The following is a 25,098-nucleotide window of genomic DNA, read 5'->3' on the forward strand; positions in this document are numbered from 1 at the left end:
TGACTCAAGAAGCCAAAAGTTAGATATGCTTGAGTATACTTTCCTCCCTTGAATTTATTCTGAATCACATGACCTGTTTGAAGGGTCAGCTGCAAACATGTATTTATTTTTTATTTATTTTAAAAACCTTAGTCTTATTGCTCTACTCCCCCCCCCCCCGGGCTCTGCTTTTGTGTATTTGAACAACAAGTGGAGGTGTTCATAAGTATAGAGCTTCATGCCATTTATTACTAAAATAAATGAGTGGTACTATTTTCTTTGGGAAATTATAAGATGTTGTCTTTAGGCACAACCCTCTTTGACACTGGATGGTCTTCAAGATCATCATTTCAGTTTTCAGTTATAGGGTAGAAAACAAGATTCATAGCAAGTTTCAGATGCCTGTCCTTTGACATTTTCAAGATTTTAGCTGCACTACAGTTAAACTGTTTCATTTAAAAACTAGCAGTATAACTGTACCATAACTTCTCCCCCCTGCAGCCCCCTATAAACGTTCAACTGTGTGGTTGGGGGATTCTCAAGAGCAGGCTTCCTCAACCTCGGCCCTCCAGATGTTTTTGGCCTACAACTCCCATGATCCCTAGCTAGCAGGACCAGTGGTCAGGGATGATGGGAACTGCAGTCTCAAAACATCTGGAAGGCCGAGGTTGAGGAAGCCTGCTCTAGAGCAAGGGAGTTGCAATCGATAAGCTCCCCAAACTGTATTTTATTGTGGTTAACTTATAATACCTCAGAATAACCAGATATATGTACTCCCCTCCCTATACAAGAGGCTGAGTCAAAAGAACAAAGGTATTGATTGCATTTCCCCAAAGATTCTTCCAATATAGAGATCTTCTCTCTAAGCAACAATGCAGTTGAGCTTGTGCCTACGGATCCTTGTTCATCTGGAATTACAGGGGCTTGAAAATATGAGCATATAATTTTGTGGCAACCTTTTGAACAGAGGCATTTCTTTTTAGAAATTTAACACTGTTCTTCTTAATACGTATTTTATTATTTAAAATGCCCAAATCCCTGATATTCAAGTACATGAGATCTAGAAGGAATTAGAAATTCTTCACTTAATCATAGTTTCCCCTCTTGCTCATGTCTGGAATATCCAAATAGTGTTGCAGTCACTCTGGCTGTAAGTATTCAGCTTCTAAAGTGTCTTATAAATATATTACCACTTTAAAATACAAGGAAAGGCTACTGAAACAATACACTAGCATATTGTGTAGAAGCAAATTTTGCCTGCTTGTTCAATCAAGGTACCTTACCGAGTCGTTAAATCAAGATAATGTCATTAAATCAACTTGTCATGGATAACAGTATGCGACTGAATGTGATAATACTCTTAATTATCTTATCCTCAGGTTTAATGAAAAATTAAGCCATTAAACACAAGCACTGACAGGACACGTATTTTAAGTACGCTTAATTAGTATATTGATTGTTAAACCCCATATTGATATTTTTATTGTTTATGTAGAGAATTATGCATAAAAACTGGTTTAATATGCTGGCTGTTTCCGTAATAAACATTGACTTGACTTGACTTAGTACTGATAGCACTTTTCCTGTTTCCTCCTTTAGACCTGCACTGATGACTGTAGAGGATGGGAAATGTGATGTGTCCGTTCAAGTGGCGTCAGAACTAATGGAGAAAATGTTCCTCAATATTCCAGCAGAGTGGCTGAACAAGGCTATAGGTAATACACTATGAATTGCAGTGGTACCTTGTGTTACATATGCTTCAGGTTACATGCGCTTCAGGTTACAGACTCCGCTAACCCAGAAATAGTACCTCGGGTTAAGAACTTTGCTTCAGGATGAGAACAGAAATCGTGCTCCGGCGGCAGCAGGAGGCCCCATTAGCTAAAGTGGTGCTTCAGGTTAAGAACAGTTTCAGGTTAAGAACGGACCTCCGGAACGAATTAAGTACTTAACCTGAGGTACCACTGTATTTGTGTAACTGAATAAAAAAAGCAGACAAAACCTAGTGGTCAAATATTTGCGGCTATTCAACTTCTACTTATGTGAAGTGGGAGTTCTCCCTAATGCCAGTCCTTTTAAAAAAATCCTCATTAAACTTAAAACTGGGGAGAGGTTTACTCAGGTGTTTCTCCAACAGAGACATACCAACTGTTCTGGGAACTTCTTCCACCCTGGGGGCAGAGGCCTGGTTTGCATGTTCCATTAAACCATATTTTGCTGCTCCTGGCTCTGCCATGTGTGGGGGGAAAACAAACCAGCCTGGCTTGTTGCAACATGCAAACACAGGTGTCATGGGTAGGTAAGTTGAGGGTTATGTGGTCTGGGAGGGTAAACTGGGCCATTGGGAACGTTACTCCGTTTTCTAAATATATTGCAGCCTTAGAGCCCTTATCTTGTGCTTTATCCCTGTCTCAGGCCTCTTTACTTTGCTTTTCACAATATCTTGGCAGGCAGATATTGGCTCTAGCATGAGAAAAAATGGTATAAAACAACATTTGCCTTTTGCCCCTTTGCACCCCTGCTATCTTGTTTTACTTTGGCTTGCTTTTATAACAAAAGCACACAAACCAGCTTTGGCCTTGAGGTGTGGTCACAAATGAGGAAGGAGTAAAGCACTCACAAGCACCAAACCATAGTCCAAGCAATGGTTTGATGCTATGTGTTAACCAGGCTGTAGATTACTTCGCTAAGTGAGTTATTAACTACTGTTTTGCATCTTCTGAATGCCATTGAACAGTATATCACCCCTTCTACTTTAGAGAACCACAGGAGAGAGGGGTAGTGCTTCTGTGAGTATTCTGCAGACATCCACTGTGCCCCCTTGTACAGTCATGGGGTTTCCTCAGTATTAACCAAGAATCCAATGTCAGTGGCAGGCTTCACTCTTTCTGAACACTTATATTTTTAAATTTTAGATAGTTGTGAATGGACTACCCTGCTTTACGGAAAGTCACAAAATGCTTCATATTGTTCTAAAGGAAAGATTATTGGGGGAGCCCTGTTAGAGCTTATTTTTCCTGTTCATGTATGAGGAGGCTTGTCCAGGGAGAATAGCTTATCTTGAGTGTAAACTGGAAAGGAGGTGTGTGATAATAATGTTTGAACCATTCATTGTTTCTTGCAGCGCCTTCTTTAGAGACCACATACGGCATGATAGTAGCAGATCTGTGTCATTCGCTGCTCACAGACACACAAGCATCCTATATTTTGGAAATCAGGAGCCATTTTGTACTGGATGAAAATAGCTACCCTTTGGAGAAGACTTTCAATTTGCTGGATTTTCATCTTGATCTCTGAATACATATACTGAAATGAAATATTTATTTTTAATGATTTATAAAATATCACAGGTTTTGTATTTTTATAGATACCCTTTGTATTATTTATGAGCAGCAATTATTTCTGTGCAAGATCCTTCTGGTAATTATTATGAAACCAGCTTTTGTGACTAATATTGCTCTTGCCATTATTTTTATTCTAGAAGAAAGATTAATTATTGGGGTATTTTGAAAACATCCAGTCAACATTTTAAATGTCTTACCTAAAAAGCTATTTTCCCTACTCCACCCTTCCATATGAACCCCAATTTTCTTACCATTTTTTACCACTGTACAGTGATATTTATAATAAAATTCACTTTTGAAAGTAGATGTGTACTTCAGAGTCTGATCTTTCTTTATTCCTCTGAAGAGCCTTTCATGGACTTGCAGATTGTGACTTCAGCTATTTTTTAACAAATCAAATAAAACTGTTGACTAACACTTCTGCATTCATACCAGAAATCTCTCATTTCCTGGATTGAAGTTAAATGTCGCTACAGAATTGCAGACATGTTCCAAAGCAAACACTTGTTTCTATAGTAACATTCAGAGAAAGAAAGAAAACAATTTAAATTATATTTCATTTAATAGAAATCTAATCATCACATGCCGCTACCACCGCCACAAAAGCAGATCCGTTTATTAGGCTTGTTCTTTGTGGGGCAGGGGGATCAATGTCTAAACTACAGCCTTAAATTGCTTTAACAATCATTTCCTCTCCCCAGTGAGCCTTAAATTGCTTTAACAATCATTTCCTCCCCCCAGTGTATCCTTGAACCTCTAGTTGTTGTGAACTTTGGATGGTTTGTAGTGGCCCACCGATATTTCAGTCACATGAGAACAAATGCCCACAACTGAAGCAACAAGAAGTCAGCATGGGCTAAGCTAGAGACCTTTTCTCTCACACACTGAATGGCTCTGTCTCATGACTCCCTTGAGTGTGTGTTGTAACTTGAGGAAAAATGCAGAGCGAGTTTCTGAGAAGCTTTATCACCACAATCAGAAGCAATTACTTGACTGCCGTTAACCACTTGGCGTGCAATTTTTGCCACCTGAGTGGCTTCCCTGAAAATACAAGGACTTTCCTTTAAACTTCTCTGATTGGATTCTTCCTATCCATCATGAGGCAGCTTTCAAAACGCTCAAAGGGGTGGGTGTGGGTCTCACAATTAATTGTGTTGCAACAGGCCAGTGCTTAAGGGCAAACTCAGTCCTATGATAAGGAACCAGCAGGAAGCAGCCCTAAACTGACACCAACTCACTAAACAGAGCCTAGCATTTTATGAGAAGCAGACTACAGTTACCAGAATAACACCTTGGTTCAAAACAAAAACAACAAAAAAATACAAAAAATAACACCTTGATTCAAAACCTTGGTTCAAATTGTTTTTAATCACATAAAATGTATTTTTATATATAACAAGAGATAGACACAGGAAAGGGACAAGGGAAATGCATTGTTTCTAAGGCTTCACAGCACTTGTTTTAACATAATGCAAAACGTTACAGACTAATAACCAAAGCATAACTGACCCCAAGACATGACCGGTGCTTCATTTCAAGCAAAAACCAAGTAACTGCTCTCAGCTTGCTCTGACGGTAAGAACAGCACATAAATAAACTTGATTTTCACTTCCTTTGTAAGAATGTAAGAGCTCTGTTGAATCAGGCGAATGACCCATCTAGACCAGCATTCTGTTCTCACAATGGCCAACTCAGATGCCCAAAAGTAGGACCTGAGCACAACTCCCCACTTTCCACCTGTGATTCCCAGGAACTGGTATTCAGAGGCATTTTGCTGCCAACAGTAGAGGTCACATTCCCATATGGAGTCTGTAATTTTAAAAAAAATGTTTTATTATTCATTTTCTCTCCTCTTTGTTAGTTCACTGTTTTAATCAACAATATATATACATATGATGAGTTTTTCCCCAACACCAGCTTCAAAACAAAGTCAAAAAATAAATTGTTTGGCTGCAATGTGCACACATCCCAAGTATGACTTTGGCAGACACAACTCAGAATTGCAATGGAAACCAAGATTGAAGTCTGGTGCTTTCATGCTTCTCATTAATTAACACTGCATCCTGCTTCAAAGGGAAGCCTGTTTCATTTCCACATTTTCTTTTTTTCCTTCGCTGAAGAATAATTTAATGATTAGAAAATATCACGAGCTGAACTCTCGAGTGAGTTACTGAAATTAAATTACCTTTTCTGATTTTTTAAAAAGTGGCTTGCGCACGACTTTAGGAGAACATAACAAATGGTCACAGCTTGATTTTTTTTTTCTGACCTAAACAGAAAGACTAGACTCAAACAGGAACTTTGGATAATGCTTCCATTTTCCCCTCTTTTCACCATTTTGCATTAGCACAACACATGAACACAGCCTGGTGATTTAGGAAGCCCGCACTAGTATAATCCATTATCATTCTGCCTGTGACTGATGAAACAATGCTTTAGTCAACCTGAAGCAGAATCCATCTTCTCAGAGAGATGGAACAGCACAGAAGCTTTGTCCACCTGCCTCAGACCAGTGAGATAATGCAAATGGCTCCAATAAATGAGGCCAGAGATTCCAAAGCCAGAACGCTGCAGATGTGCCTCCAACTAGCTTTCATAATATGCCTTCTGTGCTCAATTATATCCTTAATGCACTTACCTCCTAATACATCTGATTAATTGATATTGCTAAGGAAACTCTTAATGGCACAGTGCTTCCTAACCAAGGGTTTAAAATACAGGGATCAAGCCAGTAGAATCTTATGTTCTTGCCCTATTCTGCCTTGGTCAGATCTGGAGTACTGTGTCCATTTCTGGACACCGCAATTTAAGAAGGATATTGACAAGCTGGAATGTGTACAGAGGAGGGGGACCAAGATGATAAAGGGTCTGGAAACCAAGCCTTATGAGGAACGGATGAGATAACTGGGTATGTTTAGCTTGGGTAAAGGGGCGACTGAGAGGAGATAGGATAGCCATCTTCAAACATTTAAAGGGCTGTCACATAGGATGCAGCTTGTTTTCTCCTGCTCCAGAGGCTAGGATCTGAACCAATGGATTCAATTTACAAGGAAGGAGATTCTGACTAAGCATCAGGAAGAGTTTTCGGACAGTAACAGCTGTTCAGCAGTGGCACAGACTTCCACAAGAGGTGGTGGACTCTCCTTCCTTGGTGGTTTTTAAGCACAGGTTGGATAGCCATCTGTCATGTAGAATCTAGTTGAGATTCCTGCAGTGCAGGGGATTGGACTAGATGAACCTCGGGTCGCTTCCAACTCTGCAATTCTATGAAATTTCAGTGGTCTATGGCAGTGTTTCCCAACCTTGGGCCTCCAGCTGTTTTTGAACTACAACTCCCATCATCCCTGACTAGCAAGACCAGTGGCAAGGGATGATGGGAATTGTAGTCCAAAAACAGCTGGAGGCCCAAGGTTGGGAAACACTGGTCTATGGTATACGTGGCCAACACTCTCATGCCGATTTGGGAGCTCTCCTAATTTTAAGGATCAAATTCCACTTTGCAACTGAGCAGAACTGAGGTGAAATCTGGCGCTTTTAGCAACGTTGTCAACTGTCTTGATCACTACGTCACCCAACATCTGTGATGGGCATAAACTGAGGATACATCTGAAGAACCTGTTCTGGAGACAGCACAGCAGAAAGCTCTTTGCTACAGATATCCCTTGCAAGAGTGCTCACCAGCTTTCAGGTGCTAAGAGACAGAGCATGCCACCTCTTCACCAACTCCTTGGGCTTACTGATCATTTCATTCCAGTGCTCCAGTTCCTTGCCCCTGGTGTACATGAAAGGCCCAACAACCACACGGCCCAGCGAAGTTTCTAAAACAGGAAGGAGAAAGGAGAAAAGTCATCAGATGCTATGCAAGAATAGTATGCAGGTAACCAGATGGAAAACAGCTCCTTACCTTCTCCCTCTGAATCCTGGAGCACAGACAGGCTCAGGCTTGCTGTATCCAGCTCCTGCTGGTCCACCTTGAAGCTGAAAGTCTCATTGTACAATGGATCCGAGGATGCAGGAACAACCGTGGTCTTTTTGCTTTTGATGAATTGATTATGCTTCATTAGTGACACTTTGACAAATACACCTGGAATGAGAGGATGAGGCTGTAAACCACTCAAGATAGGTTGGAAGCATTAAGAGGAACACAAATCCACAACCTCTTCTCCAAGTGTTGCACCTTAAGGAACTACAGTTTGGAATGCAACCTCTGTTATCTCAGTGGATGTCAGACGGCAGAGGAGCCAACCCCCATGGCAGGTTGCCAGGATAAGACAAGGAAAAGTTCTTACCAACTGCTTTTTATTCAATATTCACAGAGAGAAGCTTGGAAATGCAGCCTTGTGGAACAATGGCGTTGCCCCAAGTGAGTCTCCACCCCTTCCCTCTCTCCATGCGTCATCACTATGGGTGCTGAAAAGTGCCCTCTGCCTTTGAGCTCTCTGCTCTCCTGCTTTCAGCGCTTGCTGGGTTCTGGGAGAGGGGGCAGGTCTGGAATGCTTTCTAAAGACACTGTGACCATCAGCTGGTGCTTCTTGTTCCTCCTCTCCCATTATTTCCCAGCTTTCCCCCTCATCTGCCTCTGAGCTGTGACCTCCCTCAAGCCCCTGTTGTAATTCTGAACTGTCTTCATCTTCTCTGGAAGGGTCAGGCTGGGGAGGCGGTCTCCACCATTCCTCCTCTGCCCAGTCCCTGACAGTGGACTGTGTTGATATCATAAATATTCAGTCTTGGGTTTCCAAAACTTGGGTCTCCAGCTGTTTTTGGGCTAAAACTCCCATCACCCCTAGCCAGCAGGGCCAGTGGTCAGGGATGATGGGAACTGTAGTCCAAAAACAGCTGGAGACCCAAGTAATGTGCTGTAAATAGGATTAATTTCCTACAAAACCCAATTAAGCCTTGTGTTTCTTACCGACAGCATGTCTTTCATTCTGGAGCTTCAAGCCCTTAGCTCTTAGGACTACCACCGTGAGACGGCCCAGATAGTCATTGTAGCTGAGAGAAAACTGGAGGTCGCCATGTTCAGAAGGCAGCTTTGGGGTGGAGAAGAATATTGGTCAGCTGCATTGTAAAAACTGCACTTTATCAAGAATTTAGTATTAAGAAGCAAATCTTTTCCTTACTCCGCTAAGTTTAAGAGCACAGTTATTCTCCCACACCATGGGTATTGACACCATATACCATATTTTTTGCTCTATAAGACGCTCTTTCGCCCTCCTAAAAAGTAAGGAGAAGTGTGTGTGCGTCTTATGGAGTGAATGCAGGCTGCACAGCTATCGCTGAAGCCAGGAGAGCAAGAGGGATCAGTGCACCGATCCCTCTTGCTCTCTTGGCTTCAGCGATAGCCCTGCAAAGCCTCCTGAGCGCAGCGGGAGCGCTCCTGCCTCTTCGCTCAAGAGGCTTTGCATTGCTTTCTTGTTTCTTGTTTTCCTCCTCTAAAATCTAGGTGCATCTTATGGTCGGGTGCATCATATAGGGTGAAAAATACGGTATTGTCTTTGTGAACTGTAGCTTACTGCTCACAGGATTCAATTCCAAGAACCCTTAACACACTACAGTTCCCAGGATTCTTTGAGGGAAGCCATGCACTTTAAATGTATGTTGTGGATGTGAGCAGTGATGTTGATGCCCAATAGATTATTAGAGATACCTTAGGAAAAGGCAAAGAGGTTTGCCATCCATGCCTTCTCATTTACAAATGCGGAAGGAATATGTAGTGCTTGTCATTGGCACCAGGAGTTTGGTTCCTTTCCTCACCTTGCTTTCCCTGTAAAGGGGCAGGTTCATGCACAGACTAAGCACTTGCAGAAAGGAAAAGTCTGATGCGCTCCCAGTAGGAAAGGGCATTAAGGATACTAGTTGATCTGGAACAGGTGTGTGGGGAACCTCTGGCCTTCCAGATGTTGCTGAACTATTTCAACCACCCCTAGCCATGGGCTAAGACTAATGGGAATTGGAGTTGAGCAACATCTGGAGAGCCAAAAGTTGCCCACACCTGATCTGGAGCTTTTAAAGAAAAGTCTGGGGTTCTAGCCCCCACAGCCCCTGAGGGCTCAACACTGAGGACTCATAACATCAGGTAGGGCAAATGGAGTCGCACCAGATCTGTATCAGCTTTGGACGGGCATCTGAATATTGCTCCAGAAAACTGACTGTGCACACAGCTCCCAATCCAGGAAGGAAATCTGTGCAGATCTCTTTCCCTTAGAGGGTGTGTTTTTATTTCCCTCTGCTCCAAAACTGTACGATGTGCATTTATTCTGGCCTTTTCTCCCACTCTCTACTGCCATTTCAAATTTATTAAGGAACAATCTCTCCACTCATAATAGAGCCGTTCTATCTCAAAAGCACAAGAAAAAATATTTCTACCAGGATCTCTGGCTTCCTGAAAGCTTCTTCTCAGGTTACTGCTTTCATTTATGGGGAGGGGGCTGCTCTCACTTTAATTCTGACAGATTAAATTTGCAGCACAGAAAGGGCTTAGTTACCATGTGAATTCATGTGAGGGCTGGTTATCTAGGGGTGAGCCAGGAAACAGTTCCATCCTGTTGACTTCGATGGAACTGAACCTTGGGTGGGACCATAAGACGCTTATCATTTCTTGGCCAGATCATGCCAAATGACAATTGCAATATCTGCATTTTGAACTGTACCCTTAAGATATACCAATCAGGCCATACAAGAATCACAAGGTGGCAATCTTCCTTACATGGGAGAAAGTACCACTGAACTCAATGGGAAGTACATATGTGTAGGATTGCCCTGTGTTTTTACATTTTCTTAGCTCATCCCATCTGACAGTTTAGTGTGTGCTGTGTTTTCTGGAACACCCCTACCTACACTCAAGGTAGGATAATGATTTAAGCTTTAATGAATCACCTACCTCAAGGGTATCGGCTTCCAGATCTCTCCAGACAATGACTTTGCCATCACCGGTAAAGGATTCATTTTTCAAAGGGAATATTACTTGGCCTAAGAGAATGTGTTTCTTCTGTTTGTCAACATGGTAGACACAAAACTTCAGTGTCCTTTGGTATAAGGCGCTACTGGAAATCTGGATAGTAGCAAACAGAACATTGTAAATGAGGTTAAACGGTCTCATTTCCCCCAGTAAATAATCTCCCAGTTGACCACTGTGAGAGAAGCGTGTGTGTAATGTATAGTTTGGATCTCAGTTATCAGGAGTAGGGGAGGCAAGAATCTACAACATCACATCAAAACAGGAGCAGCACAAGCTATTTTGCTGCCTGAGGCAAAGGACAAGATGGTGCATTCCCCATTCTGCGCACAAAATCAGACAAGACTGGTAGCTGCATTTTACTTCAGCACTGGTTGAAGGAAGAGAGTCCTCCACCACACTGTAGGGCAGAAAGCTAGCTTGGGGTTTGTAGGACAGACCACATGACACACAGTTCTAGCCATGGTCTGCCCCTGAGAATTTGCCACCTGAGGCAGTTGCCACACTTTGCCTCACGGGAGGGCCGGGCCAGCATCAATGTAATATTCCACTGACATGAAAGCTTACTTGGAAAACAAAATTCTCATCAAACTGGGGGTTGAGATTTTTGCGCTTGGTCTTAGACTGCAGATAGCGCCTCTCATCGGGCAACAGGTAGATTTTCACCAAAGGGTTGCAGGAGCTAGAAGGAGACTGCAACTTCCTGGCTTTGATCAAGGAGACGAGGAGCCTTTCCGATTCTTGTTCGTATTCCACTGAGAACCAAAGCCGACCAATGTTACCCTCTGGGAAGTCTGTTTCGCTCTTGTCTTCGGGAAATCTGTACAGCTCTGGGTTGATGGCTCCGACAAGGTATGCGCCAGCTTCACAGAGAGGAAGAAACAACCCAGATCCTTTGAGTTAAGAATATCAGATCTACAAAATGGAATGTTCCTTTATGAACCTGCACACCTCTGCAAACTGTGAAACTACAGTGAATGCATTTTTATATTATTATTATTACATGTATAAGACTATGTGTTGACCTTTTGGCACAACGGTTTAGATTCAAACTGTAACAACACTAGGTTCATCTGGGGGGAAACTTGATGCCTTTTATGCATGATTCCTTCCACCAACAGTATACAACCTGCACTGGTCCCACAACAGGCCACATCTGTAGTTCAGACAAATTCCAATTCTGCTTCCAGATTTCTAACACTCTGTATTCCAGTTTACTCATTCAAATAATATCAACCTACCTAAGGAATGGAAAGAAGATCGAGGCCCAGAGTCAGGGGTGACATAGAGGTCACTATCCTCCTGAATTTGTTCTCCATTTATCATATCAATCCAAGCTTGCCTGTGAAATTTTGGTGGGACGATGAAGGGGACGCTTTTTGTCCTGCAGAAAAGACAACTACCAGAGTCAGTCATATCAAGCTAGCAAAAAGGGTGTAAAATAAACCCATTGTTCGATTTAAACGTGCGCTTAAATTCCTCCGCTGAAATCGGTAGACGATCTTGGTTTCAGATGTAATGTGACCATTGTTTTCTAGACATTTTCTAAATCAGAATAATTTTTAAAGGGAGTGGGAGATGATCAGGTTTTCCCCACATAAACAATCCATTTCATTTAGAATTTGAACTCTATCTATCTATCTATCTATCTATCTATCTATCTATCTTATCTCTCTCTATCTCTCTATCATCTTAGATCTTCAAGTGTTAGCTCTTGTGCAGCAAAAACAGCACCCCCATAAAAAAGAGAATACTTGGAGAAAGTCTGATGATACAGAAGTATCAAAAGTGGTTTTTTTGGGGGGGGGGAACCAAAGGGGGAAAAAGACTCCACCCCACCCCAAGAAGAGCCTGATGAAGACTGAGCATGCTCAGGACAGGATGCTAACTGACTGTTGGAAGGAAGAATGGAAAACTGAGGGGAGGGGGGAATGGAATGGAGGCATACCACACTGCAACAATCCACTTATTGTTACCCAAGTGATTTTGGAGCCAGAGGTGGGACTAATGTCCTGATCCACAGGCCCAAAGAGGTCCTGTGTGAGTGAGGTGCAGGGATACCAAAGAAGGATGTCATAAAGGATGTCAACTCATAGCAGCTTTTATGAGCAACTCATGACAGCATTTACTTACATTTGAGATGCCTCATAAACTCTCATGGCAGTTTAGTTTCAGACAAAATATGTCTTTACATATCCCTATTTCTCATCTAGTCTTAATTCTATATAAAACATATTTTGGTTAGTTTCTTGTTAATTTTGTGTTCACATTTTTAAAAAAGATGTTTCTTGTATTACTTTGTTTTTCTACTAGCAATAGTAGGAAACACATCCACGTGTTTTGTCAGTGTAGTATTTCCCCGCACCCCAAGTAGAGGAATTAGTTATTTAATAAATTACTCTCTGTCATATGGGCAAATGTGAAACACTGAGATACAACTTAGCACATTGAAAAGTGTATGTTGCTGTTTAACTGAAACTAGGATTGTCATGCCAAGAGCAGTGGAATATTGGGTGTGTGGGTGGGTGTGTGGGTGGTATTGGGTGGTTGTTACTCTTATTTTGATTCTGTATTTTGTGGTTTTACATTTTGATTTATTCTGTGAACCGCCCTGAGACCTGCGGGTATAGGATGGTATATAAAATAAATAAAATAAAACGTCAGAGTGTTCAATTCCAGTGCTTTATTAGGAGTGCACTTACAGCACAGACTCAGGATAGACACCAAAGCAGCAAGAGGTTGTAATGACTTGCCCAAGCAAGCATCTATGCATCATTACCTTGCACAAAAATAGCCTATGTCAATTTGGCCAGAACCTCCCATTAGTTCACCTGCTGATTAGGGCATAGATGGAAAGTATCCAAATCTCACGACTAGCTCCCGTCCCTAGACCAATCGCCAAGCTTCCCAAATTCACAGATAAGCAGGGCATCAAAGCAAGCCAAAGCACAAAGCACAAGTAGCTGCTCCTGGTTATGAACTTTGTCCCAGGATGCGAATGGAAATCATGTGCCAGATGCGCGTGCGCGGGAGACCCCATTAGCGAAAGCGCACCTCAGGATATGAATGGTTTCAGCTTAAGAACGGACCTCCGGAACAAATTAAGTTCGTAACCAGAGGTACCACTGTAAAATAAAATACACTATTTACCTTGCAACATTTGGCTCCTGCAGACGAACTGGTGCCTGGACTGGGGAAGCGGGATTAGTAAGTTCTTCATAAGAACCCTTGAAGTACACATTCTTCCAAAAGAGGTATATTGCTATCCCAAGAAGGAGCAATAGAAGGATGCCTCCGACCACACCTCCAGCAACAGCAGCTACTTGTTCTGATTGAGCAAAACACACACACCAGCACTTCAGTGAGCAAAAGATTTCAGATGTTCATTTTACAATGAAAGCTTGGAACATGGAACTTCCAGACTGTCACTATTTTCAGGTGGGACTCATTCACAAGCCAGGAGATTCAGGCTGCATAATTAAAGTTGGTTAACATTTCTTGTGTGGTGAGAGTACCAAATTATGGTTTAATGTGAATGAGCAGCAGGCTGGTGCATAGCAGTAGAGTCACAGGAATTGGCTCGTTCTCTTGTTTGCAAGGCCCCAACCCCAGCTACGGGACGCGGGTGGAGCTGTGGGTTAAACCACAGAGCCTAGGACTTGCCAATTAGAAGGTCGGCGGTTCGAATCCCCGCGATGGGGTGAGCTCCCGTTGCTCGGTCCCTGCTTCTGCCAACCTAGCAGTTCAAGAGCACGTCAAAGTGCAAGTAGATAAATAGGGACCGCTCCGGCGGGAAGGTTTCCGTGTGTTGCTCTGGTTCGCCAGAAGCAGCTTAGTCATGCTGGCCACATGACCCGGAAGCTGTACGCCGGCTCCCTCGGCCAATAAAGCGAGATGAGCGCCGCAACCCCAGAGTCGGTCACGACTGGACCTAATGGTCAGGGGTCCCTTTACCTTTAACCCCAGCTACAACAGTGCAGTAGCAGAATCAGTTCACCTTCCACGCATAGTACAAATGTCTGGGTGGTTTAATGATGGACATCTACTTGCAGGGAGTTCCCATAGGGCACAGCCTGCCACACTAAAGGCTCAGTCCCTCATGAAAGCCAGTGAACCTCAGGGGCATGGTGATCAAGGAGGAGCATAAGAGAACTTTGTAATGTATACTTCCACTCGGAGATGCCAGCAGAGAGCGTAGATTGATGTACAATAATGAGATACTGTTTAGGCCTCTCAATGGCTAAATTTCAAGTTTTACATAATATTTTTTTAGCCACTTGCAAAAGAAGACACAAATTCACGTAAGATTTGCATACACTTTGTGCCACGTGCAAATGTGTGCTCTGTCTTCTTTTCCAGGTGGAGGCGAGAGCCCAAACATAAATCAGAGTCCACACACCAGTAATAAGGTGTCTGGTAGACAGAATGAGCAGTGGGATAATTCCTCTGCCTGTACCATTAGCTACAATATCTGTGACAGTACAGCATAATACAGCCTGCACTGTGTGCGCTTGAAGAGGTTCAGAACTTGACATTTACGCAAGTGTGACGTGACCAATTCTTTGCCCACAGCTTAATCATATCCTTAAACATATCTGACCCACCCATGTGGCTCAAGGCCAAGCTGCACTTTCATTCACGGTGGTGCAATTCCGGAGTAAATTTGCGGAGTCCAAGCAGAAGTGCTTAGGATTTACGCCACTGGCAATGGAAGCAGCATTTGGCTCACTGGTTTTTAAGAGCAAGTTTGCCCTATCTGATCCAAGAATGAGGCGATACAAATCAGGAAATAAATCAGGAAGGCAGCTAGCACTAAAACATGATGTGGGAACTTCTGTGCAGAGGTAAAAAATGGGCATGACTTCTTTTTAAAACCCGCATGTTGTTGAGAAACAGTGCATTGTTTTGTTAGTCACTGCATATTTCCCCAAGCAAACCGACGTTCCAAGAGCATTGCTGCGTTTTCCTTCTGGATGGGAATTCTGCAGTATTTGGCAACATCCGTTTATTTGCAAATACACGCACTGGGCATGGAGGAGCAGACAGGCAGCAGCAGCCTTCAGCAGAACATCAGTTTCCGGATGTCGTGGGACTACATTTCCCATCTGCCCCAGCAAGCACCATCAATGGTCAAGGATGATGGGAGTTGCAGTCCAACAACATCTGGAGGGCATCACAGCTCATCTGCTTTGCATGGAGAAGGTCCTAGGTTCAATCCCTGGAATATCCAAGGGGGATGGGAACATGCCCTGTCTAAAACCCTGGAGAGCCTCTGCCAGGCAGTATGGACAGTTCTGAGCTCAATGAACCAATGGACTAACTTGGTATAGCTTCTCCTGTGAGAGTCCATTGCTATACCCCCAAGGAGAGTAAAAATATGCACGAGCTGGTATATAGTGTTTAAGGATGTTGGACTTTGGTCAGGGGTCACGCTCCAAATCAACCATCAATTTCACTGGCTGAGCTTGGCCCGCTCACCGTCTAAGCCAATCGTTTTTCTCTGGGCCACGCTTTCAGAATAAAGATTTGCTCACGCCACACCAAACTTTTTATTGAATAGAAATACGTTGCAAAACAAAAAGACACAACTCCTAGCAGTGCTTGATTCATAACATAGAACACAACTGCTTTATAATATGATCATGGGACATTTGGAAAGTATGAAACAATGCAGCTACATAAGAACATGACTCTTTCCTAAAATATAATATTGATTGTTCTTGAATCTTCCTGCCACACTTGCCATTCTCTCCTGCCACACCTTTTGAGAACCACTAAGCCTGCCTAACCAAGGGACCGTGTCCTTCCCTTCCCTTCCCTTCCCTTCCCTTCCCTTCCCTTCCCTTCCCTTCCCTTCCCTTCCCTTTCCCCTGCCCCAAGGTCACAGCACTGGCAATTACCTATCTTGCAATGGTATCATCTGCGAAAATAATAATAATTCTGCACCTGCCCCTCCTGCTCCACTAAACCACTGATCACAAATCCTCCAAAACCAACTACAAAAGTCAGAAGTGTGCATACTGATTGACCGAACAACCAAAGCCAATGCTTCCACTCTTGTAATAACACTCATATCTGATTTCAAATCATATCTGGGTTTTCAGGCCCCTGGCAAGTCCTGTTTAAATGTTTTGATTTTTTAAAAAAATGTGCTTTATTTGGTGCCAATTTCTCCTCCAGCATTGTTCCAGCCAAGGGAGGGGAAGTAACTTTGTACCTGTCACAAAGCAAGCAACCAATCAGAAGTCTTCATCAATGGGGGAGCATAGGCAAATCTGTCTACAACTGTCTTATACTGTCCATGGGAAGAATGTGTTCCTCCTAAATCTCAGAGGAAGGCTGAGTCCCTGACCAAGGCTCATGCCTCAAGCAATGCTCACCTGCACGACCATTCTGTCAAAAACCACTTTTCAGCTCCAAACGGCCACTTTATCCTATCACATCCTGCTGAATTCTAGCTTCAATGCCACCATGCATGGGAGATGTTTCCTGGCGGATAGCAGTTTTCAACCTTAATGAGCTATTAAGAACAATGGGCTGTTTTCCAGATATTGAGAAAACATCATTAAGCACCAGCAAGCAATTCGCTTAAATAAAATATGATCACTTAATAGCTGTTCGTAACATCTCGCTTCGTAATCCAGGATGCTAGCTGTTCGAAAAGTGTTAATGGTTAATGTTGGGCACCCAACGGCAGGGCATGTCAAAGGGACTTCTTCCGTTCCCACCGCTCTCCTCTTCCTCCATACAAATGGACACAATAATTGGGAATGCTCAACAGCTTTTATCAGGCATTAGGTGTTAAAGCACACTTTAAATACCTCAGTCCATGCCAGGGAACTCTCTCAAAAGCTCTCCTGCAAATAGTAAGTGCAGTCCTCACTTGTTCAGGCACGGCCATCCCTTTCCTAGCAGCTCTGACACAGCCGTTTTCTCAGGGTGGCGTGAAGAAGGTGGAAAGCCTCTTGATATTCCCTTCCTGGACCGTCCCATGTTTGCAGGTAAGCAAACGTTTAGGTAAAGGGGTTGAGATCTGCTTCCCTGTTTGTCCTTAACCCCTTCATGGGCTCAGGATGCCTCTTTCCATCACACAAAGGCTAGAGGTCACTAGGCATCCAGGTTCCTCCTCCAGAAGTCCTCTCCATCCATCTCTGGCTTGATAGAAGCTCCAACTTGCCCCTCTGTTGCCATCTCTTTTCCCTTCATCAAGAGATCGTTTTATCAAAGGATGCAAGACATTTTAATGCTAATTTGTGCAGCTGCATCTTACTCTACCGGAGTCTCTGCCAGCAATCCCTTGGAACCCAGAGCTGATTTTGAATCCGAGTAGGTAGGAAATGTAAGGTATAGAGGGGTGGTCCCTAGTGGTCCTTCACACTTGATTTAGGCTGAAACCCTATACCCGCTTTCCTGGTAATAAATCCCCTTGAACATGATGTTGGTTACGTCTGTGTTGACATATATAGGGTTGTACTGTTAGTGTATAGTGTGTTACTTCATAGAATTGTAGAGTTGGAAGGGACCCCGAGGGTCATCCAACCCCCTGCAATGCAGGAATTTCAACACATGGTCCCTCATCCAATCTGCAGCCATACCAGACCCTGCTTAGCTTTGCAAATGTGCTAGCAGTTTTATGGATGAATTTGCACACATACTGTATTTCTGTTTCTGCTCCGTTCCAGGCAATTGTTAGGTAATATGTGTTGTTGTTGTTGTTTTAATTTTAAAGGGTCCATTTTGTTCACACAGTTTCTTGCCCTGCGGCAGTACCCTTTCCATGGACTTTGGGATGATCCACACCACAATTTTATATCTATTGTGTAATCATTTATCTGCTTTGGCCTCTCATCCCACTCTGCCTAACAGTATGGCCGGCTCTGCTTTGAAGCCGTTGCTAATGGGTTAGAAGACAAGGGCATTTTAAAGCATATCTTTAACTTAACAAACAAATGATTGTCTTAGCACTGAAATGAGTGAAACATGGGTTCCCTACAGAATGAAGGGTGGGATCCTGCAGAGTTCCCCCACCCAAAAACGATTTTCTTCCCACTTCCCCACCCACAAGAAAAGCATCTCCAGCCTCAACAAGCCTCTGGCTGGCAAGGAGACCCTCCTCTCCTCCTCTTTGGGCTCAGGGGAGGGGGTCTCCTTGTGAGCCACTAGGACTCTCCAGGGGGCTGCCCATTATAAGTGATTTCATGTATGCACCCAGGGGCCCGGAACGGAACCCCCACGTAAATGGGGAGTCACCTATACTAGTAGTGCAAAGGTCTATTTGAGGTGAGTTCTGGCACCTTTTCTTCTAGAAAAAAAAGCACTGGCAGTCCATGATGCAAGGGAGAAGGACAGGTAGCATTGAAAACTACAGCAGCTGCACAGGCTTTATTTGTTCTACGTTATCAAAGGGGTGTTTTAGTCCACCCTTCAGGCATGTTCCCAGGACAGTGTACGTAAAAGCAATGCAAGAATTGAAATACAGATGCAACATCCTGATAGACAAAAATGACAGCAAAGGTTCTGGGATTCTCTCCTTCTAACCCAAGGGTAGGTGACCTGTGGCTCTCCAGAAGGCATTACACCACAATTCCTATCATCCCTGCCCATTGGCCACAATGACAGTGGCGTAGCGTGGGTTGTCAGCACCCGGGGCAAGGCAAGTAATTTGCGCCCCCTAACCCGTGGATTTGCGCCCCCTAACCTGTGGATTTGCCCTAACCCCAGATGTTGCGCCCGGTGCGGCCGCCCCCCCCCTGCACCCCCCACGCTACGCCACTGCACAATGACTGAGGCTGATGGGGACTGGAGTCCAACAACTATCTACAAAGCTGACCCTGTTCCAATCTAAGGTTTCTTGAAATAGGATGCTCCAGACCCTAGGCAGGTGAAGCGGGAGGGTTCGGAATGTATCTGTCGAGGCTGCTCTGAAATACCGTGGCTGTAACAGCTGGGTTACAAAATTCCAAAGCACAAAGCCCAGTGGTCCATTGCCTCTATCTCCTGTAGGTGTAGAGAAGCAGGAATTTCAGCAGGTGCAGCTTGTCATGGTTTTTTTTGGGGGGGGGGGGGAGATGCTTCTGATCAGTTTCCTGCTTCTGCATACCTCTCCGTAATACAGGAGCCCTCACCTCCCTTGCAAGTTGCGCCTGGCCACAGAGACAAAAAGCGCATGGCGTGCAACTTTTAGTATTCGTTATTGCGGCGGTTTTCTGCCAAAGAGCTCTCGAAGCATCTGACAACTGAGAAGTGCCTACTTTAATGAAACAATAACATACCATATTAAAGCGGATCGGCAGCTTAATCGTTGCCCGGTGAGATTAAACCTGGCTGCTGGCATTCCACCAGGGAGACATTGGCACCTCCAAGAGGTTGTCTTGGCTGAAATTCCAGGCATTTCCTAAGCACAAGCAAATACAGATCTCACCTGCTCCCCCTGCAACACAGCATTGCCCGAGCCAGTGACACTTTCAAAGACACGAGCTTCATGACTCCAAATGAAGGAACCGTGGGGTCCCTTACAGCTCCACAATTCTATGAAAGTTGCACTGCACTCTCCTCTTCCTTCACCCCCTTCTCCAATCGCAAAATTGCCCCAGTTGTGCACCACAGCTCCACGTGCTGCTACTTACCAGACATGGGTCCTAGGAATACAGAAGCGATACACTCTCTCTCTCACTGATGTTCCAGCTGTGCAGCCCAGAGCTTCATCATTCCCATCTACCCAACGGAGGTTTCAACTCTCGGAGTCCTTTCTTCCTAGCAGCTGTTCTTTTCTCCCTCTTCTCTGGGGAGCTTGCATCTGGGCTGGGGCTGGCAGTAACAGCAAATAAAAAAATAAAATAAAAGCCCAAGCAAACCCCCAACGTCTCTCCTTCCCTGACAACCTCAGGTGCCAGCTGATAACTTTTCCCCACATGGATCTGGATCACCTGAGATGAGAGGGAGGGAGGCAGCAAGGACTGGCTGCGCTGCACAGCTCCTTACCTCTCCTCCTAGTCTCCCTGTGGATGTTGAATAAATAAACAGCTCCTCCTCCTGGTCACCAAGTTGCTCCTTGAGATTTCAAAGGCTGCTGAGACCTGGCAAGTCTAAGGAATCTAAGAGAGGGACAATGCAAGTGGGCCCTGCCAGCAGCCACCCCTTCCTTCCTGGAAAGCGCAGGGTTGGCGTCCTCAGAGCATCCTGACAAAAAACATTGGCACGGAGGGGCCAACTGCCAGAAGCGTAACTTGCCTTGCCTTGTATTTTGAAACAAAGCCCCCGAGGCCTTTTTGGGATATGCTGTTTGGTTTTTCTCAAGTAAGTGGAAAAATAAGAGATTTCTTTGATGGTTTGACATAACCTTGATCCAATTAAAGGCTAAGCGGAATGGAAGCAGGATTTCCTCCCATGCCCTTTCTCCATAGTAAAGGACCTGTGGACAGTTAAGTCCTGTCAAAGACGACTATGGGGTTGCGGCACTCATCTCGCTTTCAGGCTGAGGGAGCCCGCGTTTATCCGCAGACAGCTTTCCGGGTCATGTGGCCAGCAACAGGACACCGTGATGGAAACCAGAGCGCATGGAAAGACTGCTTACCTTCCCACTGCAGTGGTTCCTATTTATCTACTTGCACTTTTTGGCGTGCTTTCGAACTGCTAGGTTGGCAGGAGCTGGGACAGAGGAATGGGAGCTCACCCCGTTGCAGGGATTCAAACCGCCAACCTTCAGATCTGACTCTACCACCTTCTGCATACAGAAGCCAATTGCATCCACTGATGACAGGACAGCATCTTCTACTGCACCATAGCGGCTATGTTCTACCTCCACTGTTGGAGGCAGTGTGCCTTTGAATGCCAGTTCCTGGGAACTGAAATTGGAGAGAGAGCACTGTTGCAATCAAGTCCTTTCTGAAGCCTTCTTGTTAGCTACTATAAGAACAGGATACTGGACTAGATGGGCCTTTGACTTGACCCAGCTGGGCTTTCCTAAGGGCAGCGAGTCATATATGCCGCACCAGGGGCTACGTTGCTCCCCTCCAATATTTTTGGGGGGGCAGGCCCCCCAAATGTTTCAAACAATCAAGGGATAGTGGAAGCCAAGTGTGGAGCTGAGCATGGCTTGGCTTCCATGGCTGGCTCCGGCTGCTGTTAACACTATAAATCGGCAGCTGGTGGCGCTTGGGCCAAACTGTGCTCTCCACTGCCAACCTTTGAGGCAAAGGAGGTGTGTGGCCAATGAGAAGCACCTGCTCCAAAAGGAGTTGGGGGGAAGTTGTTGCCTTGGCCTGCCGCTGCCCCCATTCCCTTCTCAAAGCGGCCCTCCAGTAAAATGGCTCTGAGTCTTTTACATCAGGCATCCACAGCGGAAAATCCGGGGTTGGGAGAGCCTCGTAAAGTTTTAAAGCTTGACAGTCATCTCCTTACAGTGGCGTTTGTACAGAAGACGTACCAACAGCACCACCTCGTGTCGTTCTAAAATATTGCACCCACCCAAAAATGAGGGTTAAAACAAGCAAACAAACAAATACGGAGCAGGCAGTTTTTCCTACGCCAGATCCTAACAAACAGCCAGCTAGGAATCTGCATCAGGATATTGCTACTGCCAATAAAACTATTATTTAAGAAAAGGCATTCCTGAAACACTGGGCTGAACAATTGTTTTGTGAGCTTCTTCCAGGCTCAGTCTGTGCCTGCTTTTCTTCTGGGACCTTTCCCTGCCTATTCCCTTGATGCTATTCCCTCCTCTGCTTGCATATATGTTCCTGTTCTTCCAAAATTGCTGTGAGCTTGGAGAATCTGTGATGGGAGCAAGAACAGAGACTCCCTGGTTAAAAAGGAAGGAGGCAGCAAGGGAAACACACACACACACACACACAGAGAGAGAGAGAGAGAGAGAGAGAGAGAGAGAGTTGGTGGTGGGGAGTTTATATTTTAAATGTTGCTAGACTATAAGGGACACGGGTGGCACTGTGGATTAAACCATAGAGCCTAGGACTTGCCGATCAGAAGGTCGGTGGTTCGAATCCCAGCGACGGGGTGAGCTCCCGTTGCTCGGTCCCTGCTCCTGCTAACCTAGCAGTTCGAAAGCACATCAAAGTGCAAGCAGATAAATAGGTACCGCTCTGGCGGGAAGGTACACGGCGTTTCCGTGTGCTGCTCTGGTTCGCCAGAAATGGCTTAGTCATGCTGGCCACATGACCCGGAAGCTGCACGCCGGCTCCCTCGGCCAATAAAGCGAGATGAGCACCGCAACCCCAGAGTCGGTCATGACTGGACCTAATGGTTAGGGGTCACCTTTACCTTAGACTATAATTTATTATTGCATTTATGGTCCACCTTTTTATTCCAGGAGCTCAAGGTGAGGTAGGTGTAGGGAGAGTGACAGAGAGAGAACAGAAGAGAAAGACTGGCCCAAAGTCATTCAGTGAGCTTTTGTGGCTGAACAGGGATTTGAACTCTGGTCTCCCTGGCCCTAGTACAACCCTCTAACCACCACACCAAACTGGCTCTTCAGTGCCATGCCAACACTGGCCAGCTGGAGAGTGCTTGGTGCTGTACGAACGTGGAAAATGTCCTCGTCAGGTTGCATGGTGAGAGGAGAGGGCAGTCACAGTAAGCCACAAAGAGCCACTGACATAAATCATCTATCTTAAACAATAATTAAGGAAATTGCCTTGTTTCCAGAAATACCTTTAAAAAGAAATACAAATAAACCTAAAGTTGTCAAATAATAGACAAATTCTGAGTTCCTTTAGTAGGTGGAATCTAGGTCATGATGGTTTATAATGGCCCAATTGAATTTTAGTCCATATGTGTCCAGTTTCCTTTTCATCAGACATAAAATGAGATGTCCACTCCTTAACACAATAACTTTCATTTTTATTCTTCTTCCACCCATGCCAAAGAATTTCAGTTCTCAGCTGAGGGACGCTGCTTACAAAAGGAGAACAGAGACATGTTTTAAAAAATAATAATCATGTATTAATCTCTGTTATGATTGTAAGGGGAGGTTATATAAAACTGATAGATTAAAGCAAGATTTGCTTGCATAAATGCAGTTAGCTGCGCTTCAATCTGCTACAGAGGCAACCCTGCAGATTATCACAGGCCAGGGTCAGCTTGCAGTCCCAGATCACATTGTAATGCTACCCTATCCATGAAACATTGTTACCTCTAAATGACTGACCAGCAAATGTATGGTCAAGATGAGGCACACTGGCGGTTGTGGCATAATACCATCCTGGAACTGGTATTATTGGGGATACAGGCAGGTTATGCTTCTAAATATTTAGCACCAACCTGTGCCCTGTTGAAGATGCTTTACCCAGAGAGGTCATTTCTGTTGTGCAGAGGAAAGCTTAAACACATTGCAGGATTCCCAAAAGATAGACCAGAGGCAATTGTATTTCATCTGGCAGAGCTTTACTGCCACTGAAGGCAAATTAGCATAACGGTCACAAATCCAATACATTCAGGATTGCTACTGTCCATAAGAAATCCAGTTGCATCAGACTTATCTTAAACTTAACAAGAACTTATAATAAGACTAAACCTTAACACTATAGCATACAGAACACCACACCAGAACAAAGAGTTAGAAAGAGTAAGTGCGAAACCCAGGGTCCTCCTAGTCTGACTATTATAGTCAGCATGACCTTGACACAAAGTATAACAGAACCAATTTAAACCAGCTGTACTCAGCTTCCCAGAAGGAATAACCCAAACAAGAACCTTCTGCTTGCTTCTTTCACATAGAAAGAAACCTTCCAGAACCCTCTTGAACTAAGCAGAACAGGAAAGATCTCTACACACCAGATCAATACTTTCTGTACTAAGAAATGCAAACTGACAATTTCGTCTCTGTCTAACCCTTGGAACTTTCTCCAGGCCATTACTCCTCTCCCCAGGCCACAGATAGGAAAGGCACAGAAGGGCATATTCAACTCCAGGGACCGGAGGTTTCTCACCCCTGCTGCATAGAGAGGTGTGGTTAATTGAAGTGATGTATATTGAATAAAACCCCAATCAGCCACAAAACTCACTGGAAAATATTGATGTCAGCCATTCTCTCTTGGACTGACCTACCTCCCAGGGTTGTTGTGGGACTAAGATGGGCGACATGTTCATTCCTCCGCTCTTCAAAGACAGGCAGGACTTTTAAATACTGTAAATAAATAAAGACACACATTAAGTTTTTAAGTGAACATATTTTTTAAAAGAACTAATCTTAATTGCTCATCGAGAAAATATAATGTACAAACACATCCCATTGAAATCAATGGGACTTAAGGTTTCAGTTAAAGAAATCGATTCTGAAATTAAAAATTCCTGAAATGTAAGGATCTACAATAGCCCTCAAATGTTGCTTCAGGCACTTCGTAAAGGCAATTTACTTGTGGTAAGATTCTGCAAAAATTAAAGGTGAGTATTATGGTACCTATTTATTTATTATGATTAAATATAAAGGTATAATAAGGCAAATAAATGCTGAACTTAAATTGGTTCCTATGAAAAACAGGCATGTACACAGATCTACATCAACATCGTAACAGGAGTAAAGCTAAAATTAACCTGTTCCTCTGTGCCATGGTCCCAGTGGAAATTCCTCTGCAGAAGCTACTGTTTGCGCTTATTATTTTTCCTCCCTTCTGGAGGAAATAGCAGTTTCCAGGGGGCCATAATATGTGTGTGTTAATTCCCTGCTTCTCCCTATGCACTGCACTCCCCAATATGCTAGGTTATTTTTTTTTAAAAAAAATACATGTAATTGCAATTGCACTTTTAATGCATAGTTTGGTCCTGATTCACAATGAAACCCTAGTGCTCCCCCCCCCCCTTGCGAGC

The 25,098-nt window shown here is 44.1% G+C and overlaps 2 protein-coding genes across 8 annotated transcripts in view; one reads left to right on the forward strand and one right to left on the reverse strand.

The window, feature by feature from the left end:
* Positions 1-3,627, forward strand: part of SHLD2 (shieldin complex subunit 2) — a 31,223-nt gene extending 27,596 nt beyond the window's left edge. For all 6 annotated transcript variants that reach the window (XM_028729257.2, XM_028729255.2, XM_077930596.1 and 3 more), the window contains 2 exons: positions 1,579-1,694; positions 3,104-3,627. In XM_028729257.2, coding sequence (XP_028585090.2) covers positions 1,579-1,694; positions 3,104-3,276 — 289 coding nt within the window. In that variant the 3' untranslated portion in view covers positions 3,277-3,627. The remainder of the gene's footprint in view (positions 1-1,578; positions 1,695-3,103) is intronic.
* Positions 3,628-4,672: 1,045 nt separating this feature from the next.
* Positions 4,673-20,396, reverse strand: LOC114596704 (synaptotagmin-15). Of its 2 annotated transcripts, XM_028728452.2 has the most exons (10): positions 20,260-20,396; positions 19,905-20,085; positions 13,429-13,606; positions 11,520-11,662; positions 10,846-11,141; positions 10,204-10,374; positions 8,233-8,353; positions 7,228-7,407; positions 7,002-7,141; positions 4,673-5,132 (listed from the first exon to the last, which is right to left on the reverse strand). In XM_028728452.2, exons 2-9 carry the CDS (start codon positions 19,909-19,911, stop codon positions 7,008-7,010), a joined length of 1,230 nt encoding a protein of 409 aa, XP_028584285.2. In that variant the 5' UTR covers positions 19,912-20,085; positions 20,260-20,396; the 3' UTR covers positions 4,673-5,132; positions 7,002-7,007. The 2 variants fall into 2 exon arrangements, with proteins under 2 accessions (XP_028584285.2, XP_028584286.2); XM_028728453.2 differs by lacking the exons at positions 13,429-13,606; positions 20,260-20,396 and having other exon boundaries at positions 19,905-20,253.
* Between the last annotated feature and the right edge of the window lie 4,702 nt (positions 20,397-25,098).

Source organism: Podarcis muralis, chromosome 6 (genome assembly GCF_964188315.1).
Source record: "Podarcis muralis chromosome 6, rPodMur119.hap1.1, whole genome shotgun sequence".
Lineage (NCBI taxonomy): Eukaryota > Metazoa > Chordata > Lepidosauria > Squamata > Lacertidae > Podarcis > Podarcis muralis.

Coding starts and splice junctions, on each gene's coding strand:
- LOC114596704 (XM_028728452.2), bottom strand. Junction 11,663..13,428: donor CAGGAGCCAAATGTTGCAAG/GTAAATAGTGTA, acceptor TCTTTTCTGCAG/GACAAAAAGCGTCCCCTTCA. Junction 10,375..10,845: donor ATGAGAATTTTGTTTTCCAA/GTAAGCTTTCAT, acceptor GCTACTATCCAG/ATTTCCAGTAGCGCCTTATA.